This window comes from Triplophysa rosa, linkage group LG10 (assembly GCF_024868665.1).
Source record: "Triplophysa rosa linkage group LG10, Trosa_1v2, whole genome shotgun sequence".
Lineage (NCBI taxonomy): Eukaryota > Metazoa > Chordata > Actinopteri > Cypriniformes > Nemacheilidae > Triplophysa > Triplophysa rosa.
In genome coordinates, this window is record NC_079899.1 from 18,797,262 (window position 1) to 18,815,149 (window position 17,888).

The 17,888-nt window shown below is 38.0% G+C and overlaps 1 protein-coding gene across 8 annotated transcripts; it reads right to left on the bottom strand.

The window, feature by feature from the left end:
* Positions 1-1,525: 1,525 nt before the first annotated feature.
* On the bottom strand, positions 1,526-17,641 carry plekha1a (pleckstrin homology domain containing, family A (phosphoinositide binding specific) member 1a). Of its 8 annotated transcripts, XM_057344448.1 has the most exons (14): positions 17,513-17,629; positions 11,973-12,165; positions 11,777-11,833; positions 11,418-11,463; positions 10,051-10,148; positions 9,125-9,247; positions 7,425-7,565; positions 7,241-7,309; positions 6,653-6,717; positions 6,459-6,522; positions 5,830-5,919; positions 5,085-5,125; positions 3,781-3,842; positions 3,415-3,529 (listed from the first exon to the last, which is right to left on the bottom strand). In XM_057344448.1, exons 2-13 carry the CDS (start codon positions 12,111-12,113, stop codon positions 3,818-3,820), a joined length of 960 nt encoding a protein of 319 aa, XP_057200431.1. In that variant the 5' UTR covers positions 12,114-12,165; positions 17,513-17,629; the 3' UTR covers positions 3,415-3,529; positions 3,781-3,817. The 8 variants fall into 8 exon arrangements, 7 of the variants coding, with proteins under 7 accessions (XP_057200427.1, XP_057200426.1, XP_057200429.1 ...); XM_057344446.1 differs by lacking the exon at positions 3,781-3,842 and having other exon boundaries at positions 3,235-3,529; XM_057344445.1 differs by lacking the exon at positions 3,781-3,842 and having other exon boundaries at positions 3,235-3,529; positions 5,055-5,125.
* Positions 17,642-17,888: the final 247 nt, after the last annotated feature.

A 17,888-nucleotide genomic window follows, 5' to 3' on the forward strand; every position in this document is an offset into this window, starting at 1 on the left:
GGCCTATTTGTTAACATTAGTAAATGCATTTTCGGTATGAACTAACAACAAGCAATAGTATATGTGCATTTTTAATCCTTGTTATGTTAGTTATGCAAGTACTGTTTATGTTAGTTCACTGGGCTTTGACTAATATTAACAATGACATTTATATTGCTCAATGACATTTATTATTACAATTTTAATGACATGTATATAGCGTTTATGTTTTTTTTTTGGCAGGACAATGATGCCCTTCAAACAGTGACATGTAAAGAATCAATTTCATTGTTAATTTTGAATGTCATCTAATATAAGTTAACCATATGGAGGGCTTTAAGTAAACAGTGTACTGTAAAAGAAGATTTTTTTACAGGATCCCATAAATTAGTTTTGTTGTCTCACTATAAGATCCAACCATTCTAGACTTGAAATGTCTATGCAAATGATTCTCTAGAATTGTACAGTATGTATAAACACTCACAGAAAATAACCCTAATCTATCCCTATCTACCGCAATCTCCCCACACATACACAAGTGTTCTTATGAATTTAAGAAAAAAGAGACCGAATCCTCTAAATGCCCAATTAAATTAACCCTTAAATAAAATGCTAACAGACTGGTGTGGAATTGTTTACTGGTGTGCTGAGCTTCAACTTCTGCTGTGCTTTAACTTCCTCCTGATTTACAGGCACTTAAATTAACCCTGATGAACATTTCTGTGGTAAAACAAGGGCTGGAGCATTCACAGGTGGGAGTGAGTCCAAGCATTTTATAGGCCGGTAACGTGTCACGCAGCGCTCATTCGCACACAAACTACATATTTGAGATGCTAGTGGTAGATCTTATGGAAATGTATATTTGTGTAGGCGTGCAATGATGGCGTGTTTGTGTGTAAAATGTAAAAATAAAATCAATTGGTCAAAACTGACTCCTTTACGAGTGGCTTGGCCATGAAAACGTCCCTGCCCTGACGACTGGGCTGTTTTTGTGGTTAAGTGAAGCTGAGAAACTCTTAAGTAGGTGATTTTATTGTTTCTCTGGTGAACAAAGACTAAGTTGAACAGTTCTGTAAAATTTAGCTACTTTTTCTATTTTTCTAAGGTCATTTAAAGAAACTTTAGATAATGAAAACTTAAGATTTTTTTAATGTTTTTTGTGATGTTACAAAACACAAATAAAAAAACTAAATTACTGGGGGAAAATCTTAAGGTAAATAAAATTACTAAATCAGAATTGTCAACGTAAATTTGTGAAGAGTGTACAGAGGCTTCTGAGACTTTCATCGTATAATCTTCAACAGCATTAACCCCAGCTGTCGCCACCGCTGTCATGGTCTAATAGTTGGTGACATCACATCCTCTTCATGACAACGCTTTAGTGAACATTTTCAGGGAACATACACATAGGACATTAAAAACATGGCTGTATTCTGACAACTGATTATGCTATAAGGCCAAGAATAACTGTTTTGACAGCTTGGCTGAATGACATAATGTATTTGAATAGTATTTCATAAATGAGTCAGCCAAGTTTTTTTCAGGGTTTTAATAAGTGTCAATGAGCATAAATGGATGTGGCTGTTGAGGTGAATATCTACAGTTGCTTTCAACTTCCAACAGAGGGCAATAGAGTCTAGTTTTCACTAACAAAAGTTTCAATTATTAAATAGGATGCGGATTGAACATTATATACTGTGCCATTTCTGTTGTGCAGAAAAGACATGATATACTGACAACTATAATATCCTATTGTCTTGTTTACATGTCAGGACACATATTTTAAAACGGAAGAATATCACTTAAAGGGGTGGTTTCCCGGACAGGGATCATCTTAAACCAGGACTAGACCTTAGTTAAATTAGGATATTTAAGTTGCTTTTAAAAACATACTTTACAAAAAAACATTACTGGTGTGCATCTTGAGACAACAATCGCACTGATGTATTTTAAGATAGGTCAGTGTAAGTTGTTTTCGATCAAGACACCTCTAACATTTAAGTTAGTCTGGGACTATAAACCCTGTCCGGGAAACCACCCCAAAGGGTTTGAGTTTGTGTAATAAAATGCTTTAATTTGAGCCCTTGGTTTTTATTATGTAGTAGGATGTCTTAAAGCATAAGTTCTGTGGTATTTTGCATTGTGAACAGTTTCCCGAACAATAACCTAACCATTCTCTACATAAGAATGTAGTGTATAACTGTACAGAATGTGATGTTAATCAACTCGATCAACTGAACTTGGTTTATTGCTTTGTCACTGTCTCATAATAAATATTTCAAACAACCAAAATTAAAACTGTTACAGCACAAAACAAGAAAAGGGTTAAAGACCTCTTTGAAAAAAGGCACAAGGACTGTTTTAGACAGCCCTTCAGGACCTTAAAAGGTAACTCAGGTTACAGGGAAAAACAGATCACAGTGCAAAGATAAAAACACACTGAAAAGTATTTTGTCAACAGTCATAGTAGTCATTTTTAAATCCCAATAACACAAGGCAACAAAATTATAAATTTGAAAGCAGAGGGAACACGCACGACACAAACACAATGAATGGCAAACGGCTACTAAAATAACGTGGAACTGGGACAAATACACAGCATAATGTACTCAGTCTTACTGTATACAGCCCATTAAGTTATAAAAAAGTGGATTTTATCCACAAATGTCTAGTGGAGACAAACAAGTACTACAGTTACAAAAAAATCACCCAGATAAATGTATACGTTTAGATAAAAATTAGGTAAATAGACTCAGTCAAAATAAACCCCAGCTTAGTCCACAGGATTAGTCACATTAACAGTACACAGAAGAGCCATTAGGATTCTATACAGGGGAAAAAAAACAAGAAAAGCTCAGGAAACATTTGGGAATTTCTGGACTCAAGCACTAAATCAACCTCTTCCTGCCTGTGGTTAGCAGGGGAATCATCATCCATTTAGTCACAGTCCTCCAACATATTCCCAGACGTCTTTTCATTTTACATGTCCATGACCATAAGAAAGTGTATACTGTTTCTTCTGCTTTCAGTTTAAATGTTCCTTTAATCTTTCATTTCTGCTCTTGTATCAACACAAAAAAGCCGAGTAGAAACTTGAAGGTCTGGAGGTACTTTAAAGAATCTTTGGTGTCTGTTTGTTGTAGTGTCGCTCCCTAGTGTAAATTAATATGGTTAATTTCACAATTCTGAGTTTGGTCGTGAGGTTACGTCCAGTCAGTTTGAATCCAGATGGATCTCTAGGTCAAAGTTTTAACGTTTATAATTTCTAGACTTCGCTGACAGGCAGATCAGCACCATCCAGGTCGAGTTGGAGCGAGGGCGCATCACACATCCCGAAGCTGCTGCGCCGACGCCACGGAGATTCATGAGTCACTTGGAGAGGCGGGTTTCTTGCAGTGACAGGCGGGCATGGGGGCGGGGCAGCAGGCTCATGAAGTGCTCGCTGTCCCATGCTAGCCCTCGTGGGACCTGACATGGCAGGGCTGGGCGCGCAGGGGCCGATGTGACCCGTGTGCTGGCGGTAGAAACAGGAACTGCCAACAATGTGCTCCTGAACAGGCACAAAGAGAACACAACTGAAATTTACTCATTCATTCAATTCAATACAAATGAGGCCAGCTGTTTAAAGTCCTGGTCTGAGGTGGTGTGGTTACAGTTAGAACTGTATCCTAATAAATCGCAGGGCTCAAAAGGATTAGAAGTTACAGCTGTGAGACACAACATCTGCATTAAGATGAAGGCAATACAGTAATGATCAAAGGCAGAACATTTGAGGTTTAGGAAGCAGAAGATCAGAGGTACCAGAGCCAGCAGAGCACCAGATCAGAAGTGTTAGTATTCAGAGAGCCCAGCTGTCTCCCTCACTGGAAAACAGAAGATGAACGGCAGAATGTGAGACAAAGGAGTAAGAGAGAGAGAGAGAGGGATACAATTAAAGAAAAAGATGATGGTCAAAACAGGAAGACAGAACAAAAATAAGAAACAGAAGCAAAGGACAGAGATTAAAAACAAGTTATAGCTGCAATCTTAGTTATAGCTGCATTTTAAGAAAAAGGGGTCGAAAAGTCTACGACAACCAGAGATTTAAAATTTGTACTTTATTTGTAATACGTATTCATAAAAAAACAGATTTTCTTGCTTTAATTGAATTACACAAGATGCTCTTACATCATTACAACATAGTTGGTTCTGCACAAACTTGCTTATGTGGATGCTGTCAATGTGTTTACGTGCCAACTTCGCACTTGTGTTATGCTAATAATTTTCAAAAGTAAACTGATTTTAAATAAGAGCATTTTTAATAGTGGTCTGGGACTTTTGGACCCCACTGCATAGGTGAGAAAACAGAAAAATACAACTCCTGAACATATAAACTAATGTAATGATCCTGATTTTAGAGACAGAGGTGTTATGGAACGCTGACACAAAATGTTATTATTAAAATATATTTTAAAATATTTAAGTGAAAATGCAGCACTGTAACTTCCTTGTTACAAGTACACATTAGAAACTGTGCATTTATGAGGTTTATAACTAATATGCAGTTGAAGTAGAAATAAACATTATTTAGGTTGGGAAAATGAAGGGTAAAATATAATTTCATAACCTATTTTGCTGCATAAATTAAAAGAGAAAAAGAAACGCATCCTTAATGAATATCATGAACCACATGGTAAAGATGTGCTGAATGCATCACATAAGACGTGTGAAACATGCGTGTTGGATGTGTAGTAGGAGACTGCAGTGGGCTGGCAGAGAGGCAGAAGCATATGACATGAGTAAAGGGCGTCAATATTAACCGTTAGTTTAAATGAGGGAGCCACTCACAGTGTGGAGAAAAAATTTGGAAAATAAAACAAGCAGAGAAATGTATGTATCCAGGATTTTTTGCGCATGATTCAAACAGCGAGTGTTCTGGAGAAGTTAGCTGTGCTTTGTGAGCGTGTCAAATTAGCACTTCCTAAAAAAGCGAAATGGAAAAGTATGTCCCTGTGCGTGTGCGAGTTAGCGACTCCTCTAAAGCGAAGCAGGGAAGAGGGAGAAGTGGGCGGGTCAAAGGGGCGGAGCTCACATACGTGTTGCCTTGAGTGACACGTGGTGTGTACCTCTGTATACAGGGGCTTGAATGCCTTCTGGCCTGACGCATCTGAAACAACAGTGCAATGCTACGTTAGAGGAAGACGGATAGAGAGTGAGGAAGATAGAGAGGCAGAGTATCGCAGTGGCACTTGAGGTATTTTCATAAAACCACACTTGAGTTTAGAAATGTCATTGCATTAGACAACTAAATACCAAATGGCATCAGCAACACATTTCGTATTGTTTATCCTAACTGTGTTGTGCTAGTTGACATTAAAATGAAAGCCACTTGGCTTTAAAACTTTAAATTGTAGAATGCGATGACATTTTAAGGGTGGATGAAGGATCCAAATACATTTAGGAACTTACTGTAGGTGGGGAGAGAGAGAGCAAGATGCAGAGGCAGAGAGAGAAGTACTAAACAACTAAAAAAAAGACACACTGTGGCCCACACAGAATATACAGTACTCGTTTTTTCAAGAGTTAAAACCACACTTAAAATATCACCAATCTCAAACCCAAACCACTGCAGTCAGGCCATTATTTACCTCTGTGTTTGTTTGTGTGTGTGCGTGTGTGTGTAGGAAAGAGAAGGAGAGAAAAGCAATAAAACAGGACTTTTGCACAGATATTATGTAGATACACCACTGAGCTTACAAGCAGCCAGGTTCATGAATTCACAATCTTTTGCTTTGCTCACAGGCAAAGCGAGTATATGGGTATTTTGCATGTATGCATGCGTGCATCAAGAAAATGTGTGTTTGTACATACAGAGGCTGCGGATCGGCCCGGGCCCCTTTGAGCCACTATGGCTCCTGAAATAGCTTTGATCCAGCTGTGCATCTCCTCTGGGCTATCAGCCTGAAACCAAACAATGGAAAAGTCTAGATTTTTACAATATCGTCAGAAAACGCAAGTGGTACTTGCTTGTGCAAAACTTGTCAGAATAATGTTCGTCTTTTTGGGGGTTGTTGGTGTATAGCGTTGCTATAAAGTTGCCAAGGTCGGGGCGGATTTTAATTTAGAACCAATGCTACACTTCACAAGCAAAGTGGTCGACAAATCCTAAACCTACAGTCTTACATTTATGCATTTGGCAGACGCTTTCATCCGAAGCGACTTGCATTGCATTATACTATACAATTGTATCAGACTATGTGCAATCCCTGGGATCGAACCAATGACCTTGACGTTTCTAGCACCATGATCTAACCACTGAGCTACAGGAAAGCTTGTCTTAAAAGTACAACTCACAAAACACAAGCATTAGAAGTAATATTTGACAAAAGAAAGCAACCTAAAGGAACCCTCTCTGTGAGAGGGTCAATCTTAATATTTTGGAAAGTACACTGGATATTCACTTTGAATATTTAGAGCAAAACTCTGCCGAGACATCTCACCTGGATATAAAATGTTCTGGACGCTGTAACAACTTCAAAGAGGTTGTCTCGCATCATTATTTCACTGAAAAAGAAAAGAGGAGATTTATATAAATACTGTCAATGTAAAACAACCAAATCTGACTTTTTTTTCAAACTCAAATAACAACAACCCAAAGCAGGTGATTGGCTGCCATGATACATCTGTTTTGTACCTGTGTTTGCATTCCTGAACCTTATGGACCTCCTTCAGAATAATAATCCGCAAAGGCTCCTTCTCCTGAAGGAGAAAGAAAGAGAGAAATAAAACACTCAGTGGTCCAGCAGAGTCATGATTATTGGCATGAAGTCTACCACCTTGCAACCTATACTAGCAAAGATGATCAATATCTAACATGGAGAAACACAGACGCACATCCAGCGAAAACACAACAGGCAGATGCTTGGAATTTTACAGGCATAGGGCAGTTCATGTTGAGACAGAACGCTGGTATTTACTTTAGCTTTTGTTCAGATTAAAAAAAGAAAAACCCTAACGGAACTGTAATCACATTCATTGCATTTCATAAAAGACACCCCCTGGTATGACAGAAGCTTTATTTCTCTCTTCCAGCCTCCATGTCAAGGTGAACCAAATATAAAACTCAGTGAAATATTTAACATGATTCATAAACTTCTGCGTTTCAGAGTCTCTACTGACCATCTGTGAGATACAGGAATGACACTGCACATAATATTAAGCAGCATTCAATACATAACAATGGTTATCACTGCTGTAAAAGTGAAGAGTAAATACAACATACCTGCTCAGACTTGAAGTAACTCATGGAGTTCTGCTCCAGAACGAAATACCTCCGTTTCCAGTTCTTCATCTGATAAAAGTAAGAGAAAAACTGCTCAGATCCTCATTCAACATTTCATTTCACAATTCAGCAATATAAAATGCGTTATAAAATCTATAAAGACCAGGTCTAAAAATAGACTAACCAGTGCACCCTGTTTGACGCAGTATCCCGCTTTAACCACGGTATGACTCTGCGCTGCTCTACTTTGTAAATACAGCGGCTGGTTGGGAGTCTTCCTCAAGGCCACTTTCTCTCCCGCAACTCCGTGCCCCGCCTCTCCATCCTGAATTAAATCAAACATACTGCATAAACACACAAGAAAACATAGCTTTGCAGAACTCTGACACTTGAATAAATTCCTTGAAAATGTTGAAAAAATTTGATTGCCATTGTAATAATATGATATGCAAAACTCTACCTCAATAACTCTTTCCTGTGCCATCTAAACTAGAATCGAGATTCGTGAAATTAAAGGGATAGTTCACCGAAAAATCAAGACTTACTATCTAGTTGTTCCAAACCTGTATAAATTTCTTTGTTTGGTTGAACACAGAGAAAGAGATTAAGAAGAATGCTAGTAACCAAACAGTTCTTGGACCCCATTGAATACCCTAGTAGGAAGAATGACAATGGTGGTCAAATGTGCCCCAGAACTGTTTGCTGTCCTACATTCTTCAAAATATCTTATTTTGTGTTCAACAGAACAAAGACATTTACAGGGTTTTTCCTGGCTCAAAATGAGGCGGAGGTGGTGCCATCCTGATCTTGTACACACACACGTAGGCCTACCGTACCTTTAAGTGGCTTAACCAAAGTGACTTTGAGTTTGACATTAAAAGTTCTAATAAAATTAGATAAAAATGACAATTATTACGTTATATAAAACATTACTTTTATTCAACCAAACAGAAATGTGTTTTTATCAAATAAAGCTTTTTTATCATTTATCATCAACTAACTTTTCCGCCCACAACAGCCAACTGAATTAACCAGTCTTTCTAAATGAGCAAAGCTCATTCACATCTTGCATTCTCTGTGGTTCACTTTAAATGATTCAATGATCTCTTATATTCGCTAGTGACTGAAAAGTTCAATAGTTTAAATGAATCTGTTCAAATGAGTCATTCGTGTGCGAGTCGTTCTGAACGCAATGTGCGTTCATACTGACAAACTCGCTGTGTACAGTATACGCTGATTCAACGATCCTACTGCACAGCTAAAGACATTACAATGATGTGCGTCATGTTCATTTAATACAGTTCAAGAAATTAAACGTACTTGCATGCAAAACAAACAGCCGTGAAACACAGGCTGGCTCTTGTTCTGCAACTCTTTTTAGCGCCTCAGTGTGCTGATAACGAAACAGCGCCTCCAGTGTGGCGTAATGTCGCAACTGCAGTTACAAATGACAGTCTGATAAATCCACGCAGCATTTCTTGTGAGGACTCACTCACAACATAATTTTGGCGAGAGCCTGAGGCGGCACGACATTTAACGGAGGCGGCCGCCTCCAATTTCTCTATGCAGGAAAAACCCTGATTTATAAAGTAATTTTTCCTACTATGGTAGTCATTGGGTCCAAGAACTGTTTGTTTATAAGCATTCTTCCAAATATCTTTCTCTGTGTTCTTCAGAACAAAGAAATTTATACAGATTTGGAACAACTCGAAGGTGAGTAAATGACAGAATTTTTATTTTTGGGTGAACTATCCCTTTAATATCAACCCTAGTTTTAACTGACGGAATGACTAACAGGAGCTGTACATTTGCTTAGTGATGCGTTAAATGTCCTGCATTACCAGCAAGTTAAAACCGGTGTCACTTCTAAGTGTTTGGCAGTACCTGTGTCTGTGTGAGGACAGCCACTCCTGCAATAATCTCCAATTTGTACGGGCCCTGTGTCTTGTTGCCATTAGAAGCCAATTTCTGACTCTCAGCATGAACTCCATCTGAAGACTTGGGAACCTGCAAGAGTTTCAGACATCAGCAAAAAAAGATTTTAAAATTAGCAAAAAATATGATTTAGACAACAAAGCAAGGCAAAGGGAAAAACTACTCATAAACATGTATGAATTAACCATCGACTGTGAAACTCAACAACAATTCATTGTGTTTCCTTCTATCCAACAGGCTGCACTCCAAGAGTGCCTGGTGTACAGTGAGAGTGCTTCCTGCCATTGCATGTGGAAGTGTGATACATTGGTGACAGGGAGAAAGTAGACAAGAGACAAAGACATTGTGGTATGTGTGTGTGTGTGTTTGAGGGCATTCTGAAGCGGTGATGACTCAGAGGTGAGGGTCGTTCAAACAATACAACTTCCCATTAGTCAGCCAAGTGACTCGCACACGGAAAAAGCCATCAGGATGAGAAACACAGGACAGGGTTTTCGGAGGAACTTTCAACTTCCTGTGCGAGCGAGTGTACGTTTGTGACTCCACATGCGGCCAGAGATTGAAAGACAACTCCAACTAACTGCAACTAGAAATTCTCGCAACACATTCGCTGTTGTATTGGTTGTAATTTTACCTAAATTATTATTGTCTTTTACAAACATTGCTGTGCCAATATTAGTAGATTTTTTCAGAATCCAAATCCTGACTCCTAAAGTTTGCTAAATCCCAAATCTAATTTGCAAAAGATTTGGAAACTGCAAAATAATAGTTGTAGCTGGCTATGGTATTTTGGTGGAAGGTACATTTTTGTAAAGCGACCTATGGATAAGGGTGTGCTTACACATTCACGCGGTGTTTTAAGTTGTTGAACTCACCGTGATTTTGGTCGCGTTGTTGAGCGCGTTGACCCAATCCACTAGATCCTGCTGATCATTAGCCTGCAGAAAGTACTTCCGCATTCCTGCATTAATGACTGTGACAAACAGAAAACAGACAGATTAAACATCATCTCCAATAATGCAATCTCCATAAAGCCATTACCTCTCTACTGATTGCTATGCATCTCTACATGATCTAAAAGTATACAAGCAGCTTTAATGTTTTTCAAAAGCATCTTAACACTGACTGTCTGTATTAGAGAACAGCAGACTTTATTGATTACCATAGTATCAGCTCCTAAAGTCAGACTGTGGGAATCAATTTCAAAGTTAAAATCTGCAGGAAAATTCAGCTTGACTGAATTTTGAGATGCTAATTCAAAGGCTGTTTGCTGGGATAAAGAGGTGAATGCTAGAATTCACTGCGGCACAAAAAACGCCTTTGTGTGTCATGTTGTGCTTTACTGAAATGTTCAGCCTAGCACCAAGAGGTCACACGTGTCTAGTTGTCTCATTGTGCATCCACAGTTAAAGCTTGTGTGTGTATGCAGCACTTTCTCTTATTAATGGCATTTTGAACATATTCATGAGGTTGAAACACAAAGACCAAGTCACCAGAGTGACCAGGCACAAGGAATCCCTCTCTTCCAGCTTTCACAACTTAACCAAAATGTCTTCTTTGCTGCTTTGAAACACTGATGTCATTAAAGCTGCAGATTGTTCTGCAACAGTGGACCAATAAGCTGTGAACTTACAGCTTGTGCTCGATAAAATGAGTGAATTTTTATTACGAACTATTTCAATGTATGGCAAATAACACTCTGGAAATGGCTAAGGAATATAGTGCACAAGTCATATGGAAATGCTCTTCATAATGAAGTTCGGTGTGGTACAGAAGCGTCCTACAGTACAGTAGGTACGATTATAGAAGCACATGTGCACACACAGCAGCCCCCTAAAACACACATCTATCAAGTGACCAGACCACCGCTTCCTGTTTTCACTCATGCTCTGCACAAGTCTACCATGTGTCGTGCAGTAACTACATGCAAAACAACAAAGACCCAGTGAGAATAAGAACATACTCTAATCATCCCAGTGGGAACAGAAGTGTAAAAGACATTATGATTGCAAGAACACATTAATAAACTACTATGGCCTGAACTGCTACTATTAAGCCCTGTCCTCCTTGAAACTATTTAATAGTTTAAAACACATTAAATAAACGTCTATAATACAATCAAACATTTTTAATTTCAAAAGTGTTGAACCGGAGTACTGTGATGTAGTGCACAATAATTGTGTGTGTGTGCGCGCGTGCGTGCGTGCGTGCGTGCGTGCGTGTAAAAATGAGAGGATCTTACCAAAGCAGTACTCAGCCTTTGGCCTCAGTTTGGTGGCATCACTGACCTAAAAAGTAGAAAAAAATAAGAATGAGAATAAGAAACAACACAAAAATTCTGAAACTGATATAGCACGGAAAGCTGTGTCACATCAAAGTGTTTTTATACTAGGTCCCTTACAAAAAGGTACTGTGGTTAAATAATAGCATCCGAATTTAATACCTTCTTATTCTGATATTTATGCAAGTACAAAATGATAATCGTATTCATGTGCAATCATGTTTATGCCACAGTGTTAAAAAAATATGCAATTTTATAAAATGATGATGCAGAAATGGCAACATAGGTGAAAACTTTCTTGTGCAAAAAAAGGTGCTTACTTTAGATATATAAGCGAGACTGAGAGATCCCACGTGTTTGGCACCTACAGGCAGGTTCTAGAAGAACAAAACCAACAACACGATCTCAAAGACAGCAACTTTGAACATAGACAGCTCATTACCCAGAATGCAAAGTACTGAAGCCGTAAGAGTATAATATCATATTGACAGTCATGACAGAAGTTTGTGATGGTACCTGCGGGTTGTCCATGTACCAGACCAGACTGCCCTGCTGCGTGTCCAAGATGAAATACCGCCGTAAGAACTTTCCGCTGTTCTCCACATCCTCAATGTCCAGGAAACCGCAGATGCGGTTCTGCCGGTCCACGTAAGGCATGTCCCCCTCTCGTCACACTACACATTCCCACTCTCTCTGATACCAGAAGCTGCTGAGAGAGATGGGGAGAGAGAGAGAGGTTTAGTCAGAGAAGTTTGGCCTTAAACCACCTCCTTAACCTTGCCGATTCCCCTCTCTCTCCCTTTCTCAAGTGAAAAATATTTTCTTTCTCTGATATTCGCCAACATTTTGTCCATCTATCCGCACAGGATCTGAATCACAGCGCTCTCCTGCATTAGTAACGGCCAGGGCAGTACATTTCTTTTGGGTAGGATGAAGAACAAGGAATGAAGAAAGATTGTAATACTGTCTTATTGTTTTAGTGTCATAGTTTTATTTTATTTATTTTTTTCTCAAATTTCAAACGTGTCAGCCAGTTAGTGGTCTGCATTCAATAGAGCAAAAAACTACTGAAAAAATGAGGACCGGGTAACAGCAACTACTCTATATGAAACACGTTGCTTTTTTTCTGTTATCCTGTATCATAACATCACAATTTGATCCAACTAATATCATCTCCTTTACTTCTCTAAACAATAGTAAATGAGTAAATATATACATGATAATTTTGGTTTTATTCTGTGAACACTATTTCTCCCAAATTCCAAATAAAAATATTGTTTGTATTTGCAGAAAATGAAAACTGGAAAAACAGGTCAAAACAACAGAAAAGATGCTCTGTTTTTTAGACCTCAAATATTGCAAAGAAAGAGTTCATATTCACTGTTTGGGCACTTCTATCCACTTTTAGGCAATACAACAATATTAGTACATGTATTAAGGAAAAGTTCAAAAATTATTCTTGATCTGATAACGTTTTATTACAGTTTTCATTCAATTTAACGGTCTTGTCATGCCATTTACACTGCTTTAGGATGACTATTTATTTATGACTTCACTCCTGAGGTTTGATTTTGTTGAAATTCAACAGACACTGGACTGGAATGAACACAACTACATCTAAAAATGCTGATTGAATGAAAATTTGGAATATAAATGCAGTAGTTTCAGCTATTAAATGAATACTTAAACAATACAAAAGCACATTTTTGCTCTCAATACGTGTTCATTTAATTTCACTACACATGGAGCTTTATTTTTGGAGCTTCAAACATTCTGTGCTTTTTAACATTAACAAACATTCTGATAACACGTGCATATATGGAACCCATTGCAGAGTGACAACATACACAGGCCGGAGAATAAAACCAGCATTCTCCTATACTCCAGCGCAGAGGCATAAATGGCACGAATATAACTCATAAACAGACAAAGGCTGTGAACGAAGACAAGGCCTGCTGTGTCATCGCCCCGCAGAGGCATCAATGACCGTGAGTCACTCGACCAATTAGCATGAAGCACTGCATGGCCCTGCCCTGGGTTCCAGAGCACAAAATCGGCCTTGTGTTTTGGAATGTGCATAGGTTCTAGAGCAGCGCCGTTCCTTCAGGTCTATATATTAAACCGAGGGCCATACCATCTAACTGTTATGCATAGGCTTGAACAGAGTGACACACATATCTGTAATCTGCAGACAGGCTGCTTCTCAAAGCTATAGTGGGTAACAGCTGGGGAGGGTTCTGATGCCACATTCTCTCTCTCGCTTGAGATTTTCATTTTAGATTAGGCAGATAGTCTGCAAGACAGGTCTGATCACGTTCTGGACAGGATTCTCAGTGTTCCTCAATGCTCCTCGTGCACTTGATAAGAAAAATCACATTAAGCACACAACTTAGTCATATAGACCTAACTTCTAATATACTGTGTGTGAAACAAGGTTAGGATTACATGCTGAGCATAATTTGTTTATGCTGTTTAATGTACCTTAAACACAAGCTGGCGCACACAGGCACACACAAAGTTCAGGCTGCTTTGCATGCACCTATCCTTGTTTGAATCCCTGATTAGAAAACAAATCTGGTGTTTAACAAAGACTGGAGACCGAGATAAGGCAGATAAGGTTTATTCGGACAGTGCGTGTGCTTTTGAGTATGTGCGAGAGAAAACGCATCCCTTCTTTGGCCTAATTCACTCATATTACTCAACTTGTGTGTGATCTGAGCAGAGATTCAGGCAGAGCAGACAAGCACTCACACCTCACACGTTCACTGTGGTAAATCAGGTAAAACTGTCAGAGAGGTTGTACCACACTCCCGCCCCGAAGCTATTTTCTGAAAATGCACACACCAAGGTTAAAGGGATAGTTCACCCAAAAATGACAATTCTGTCATCATTTACTCACCTTCATGTCACTTGATACCTTTATAAATTATACAGAGAAAGATACCTGAAAGAATGTTAGCAATTTTCAATTCTGTGACATCATTAACTGCCATAGTAGGACAAATTAAATGGTTACAAAAAGACACAATCGTTTTTTCCTACTATGGAAGTGGATGGTGTCACAGAACTGAAAATTGCTAACATTCTTACAAATATCTTTCTTTGTGTTTAACAGAAATGATGTTTTTAACAGAAATTACTTTTAACAGAGTAAATGATGACAGAATTTTAATTTTGGAGTGAACTAGCCCTTTAATATTTTGTTGAAACTAGTAACTTAGACTCCTGCCCGATTAACCGAAAATATATATCATCACGTGATTTATGCACAACTTGTGAGTGAAGTACGGTAAAATGCTGCTGCATCCGAAAGCCAGAGGGCGCTCTCTTGCAGAAACTCCAAATATGCACTGCAGAAGAAGACCATAACACACGTTGTTCTAGGAAATGCCTAAGGACATGTTTTTATCACTGTTCCTCAAGCCTCCTCAGGTATTTTCATGATAATAAAATATATTTATAATGATCATGTTTGACGGGTGTTGCTTTTTTAAATGCACGTTATAAGCGACTAGAACTCGCACTGCTTTTAGATCGAGCAGCATTTCTACTGATCCCAGAGCTGTGCTTCACGGACAAGCTACGCATCAATAAAATAATCTATACCTTGCATTATCGCAGCCAGCTCGGTTTCAGCAGGATTTAGTGGTAACCGCGATTAACCGTGCACATGTCTAATTAGAACCTATTGTATTATTGCTCCTGTATGACATATCGCTTATTGCTACCTGAACTCTCTGTAAGTCACTTTGGATAAAAGCATCTGCTAAATGACTAAATGTAAATGTAATATGGTTTTCCATTTTCAAAACTTGCATTTAGATGTATGTAGTAAAGCTGAGAGATTTTGCCACATATTTAGTTAGCAACACCTTGAGGAAAATAAGATCTATTATCTATTACATTTACGCATTTGGCAGAGAGTTTTATCCAAAGTGACTTACATTGCATTATACTCTACATTTGTTTCTGAGTATGTGCAATCCCTGGGATCGAACCATGACCATGCTCTAACCACTTATCTATTATCTATTATATTGTGAGATACAAAAACATATTTTTTAGAAATTATTTTATTTCAGTATGCTTTTCAACCTTTTTATTTAGTTTTTATATATTATTTAACTATATCAATGTATGTCTAAAATCTAGTTTATTGCTATAATACTGACATGCACAAAAACACCTTAGTGTGTAGAATGTGGACAGAGGCGGACACATCCATATAGTAAACAGATACTTTAAGAACGTGCACGAAATACAAAACACTCCTTTAATATAAAACTGAGAGCCCATATGATTTACTCAACCAAATGACTACAGAAAACTTTAATATTCAACTTGAATCGAATATTTAATTCCACAACAGGAATATAAAAGAAAAAAAACACAAACAGACATGTTAGCTGTGTCGCTATAAACTTTATATGTAACACCGTTTCCAATTTCCAATATAATGTGACTTCACAGAAAATGACTTTCCACAGTCACCATAACGTTTGCAAATTACAAACCAAGGACAAATGTTCCCTGACAGTCCCACTCATCACACCTGCCTACAAACACATACATTAAAGTGATGTCTTCAAACACATGAACACAATCTATTACACAACATCTGTTATGCAACGTTTTTAACACATTTAGGGTCAGGCATACAGTGGGTTGTCTGTGGCCAAGTGTATAATGCTGACAACACAAATCAAACTGTAAGCACAAGATCAGATTTAGATATTTTGATTTATCCCTCCCATACATACAGCGTTTCCCATACAATGCATTTACTTGGGCGGTCCCATGTATATTTATGGCCGCCCAAGTATATTTGGCGTAACATTTTTTTAAACGAAAAAAGCGCTTTTGTCAACGTTTTCTTGTCCAAAAAAGTGCTAACACTAACAGGACGTAATGACGTCACAAATATACTATTTAGTTTGTGATGTCAAATAAAGTGCTAACACTAATACGCCGTGATGACATCACAAATATGTCTGTCAAAATCTTATGGGAAAAAGCTAAACTGAGTGAGGATCTGAGAAATTTTTACACAAACTAAAGTGTTAGTTCACCCAAAAAAGAAAATTCTGTCATAATTTACTTACTTTTCTGTCATTTCAAACCTTTATGACTTTCTTTCTTCCACAGAACACAAAAGAAGATATTTCGAAGATAGTTGGTAACCGAACAGCACTGGCTCCCATTCACTTCTATTGTATGGACACAAAACCAATGCAAGTGAACGAGGGCCAGTTAACATCATTCTTCAAAATATCTTCGTTTGTGTTCCTCGGAAGAAAGTCATACAGGTTTGAAATGACAAGAGGGTGAGTAAATGATGACAGATTTTTTTGGGGGTGAACTAACTTTATCACTTTAATGTGAATTTTAGAGTTTTTTAGGCTTCAGGCCACAGCTCAGGATAGACTGATCATTTATTACCCACAAACGCATGTGACAAACCACATTAAAAAACAAACAAATCATACCACAGCTAAATCTCAAAGCAATATATAAATTCACAACGGATTTATTAAAAAGTGTAGTTACTACGTTTAAGTGGATGGATTACCATATGTATTACAATAGCTTTAATGCAAATATCATTGTTAAACTGTTTCTATAGTGAAACTAAAGTACATTTGTGTTTAGTGTGGTTATACTGTAAATTCCGTAGTTAAAATATGTTTAATTTACTGTAGTCCAACCATGGCTAATTTTCGTAAGGGAAAGTTCATAGTCAGATATTAAAAATGTGAAGTTAACTACATAATCACGTTACAATCTAAATCCAAACGATACCCCTTGTCGAATAAACTCATGCTGGTATACACTTAAATGGTCAATTCTAAACATTGTTATTGTCGTGGAGGACTAATCTCAGCGTCTGTCAAGCAATACCGCGGAAAAGACCAACCTCGCCCTGTCTCCATATAATCCTGCCTTTAATCTACTCCGGGATCCGCGTTTAACCTTTAATTCAGCTCTGTGTTCATAAACGCACCACGCCAGAAATGGATGCATTAGCATAGCAAAGACATATTTCTAGGAATACTCACTTGGTTTATTTTCGCTCAAGCGGTTCTGTTCAGCCCATCTCGTGCTCGTATCCCCGTTCACAAACTTCACGAGCGTTTTTCCTGCAGGACCGGAAGTGGCTGCACACGTCACTGCTGCAGGTTTGATGTGTCCGTCAGTTTGCCCTCTCGCTTTCTCAATTCTTCTCTTGTATTTTATCGTCATACATTTTTAACTAATGTTATATAGTTTTAAATAAACACGTTTAGTTAGCAATATTAATTTTATCTATTAAATAGGACGCAGGAATATCACCCACACCAAACTTTAATCGGTATAAAATAGCCTTACAATCGCCAGTTAATAACAATATTTTATAGGAAATTATACATTATCCTCCACTGTAGTAACAAAACA

What these genes read in the sequence shown, in the direction of transcription:
- plekha1a (XM_057344444.1), bottom strand. Translation starts at nt 12,113, where the DNA reads ATGCCTTACGTGGACCGGCAGAACCGCATCTGCGGTTTCCTGGACATT. An exon ending in GGTACATGGACAACCCGCAG is followed by an intron (nt 11,834 to 11,972) that starts GTACCATCACAA and finishes TTGTTCTTCTAG; the next exon opens with AACCTGCCTGTAGGTGCCAA. An exon ending in GCGTCAAACAGGGTGCACTG is followed by an intron (nt 7,310 to 7,424) that starts GTTAGTCTATTT and finishes TACTTTTATCAG; the next exon opens with ATGAAGAACTGGAAACGGAG.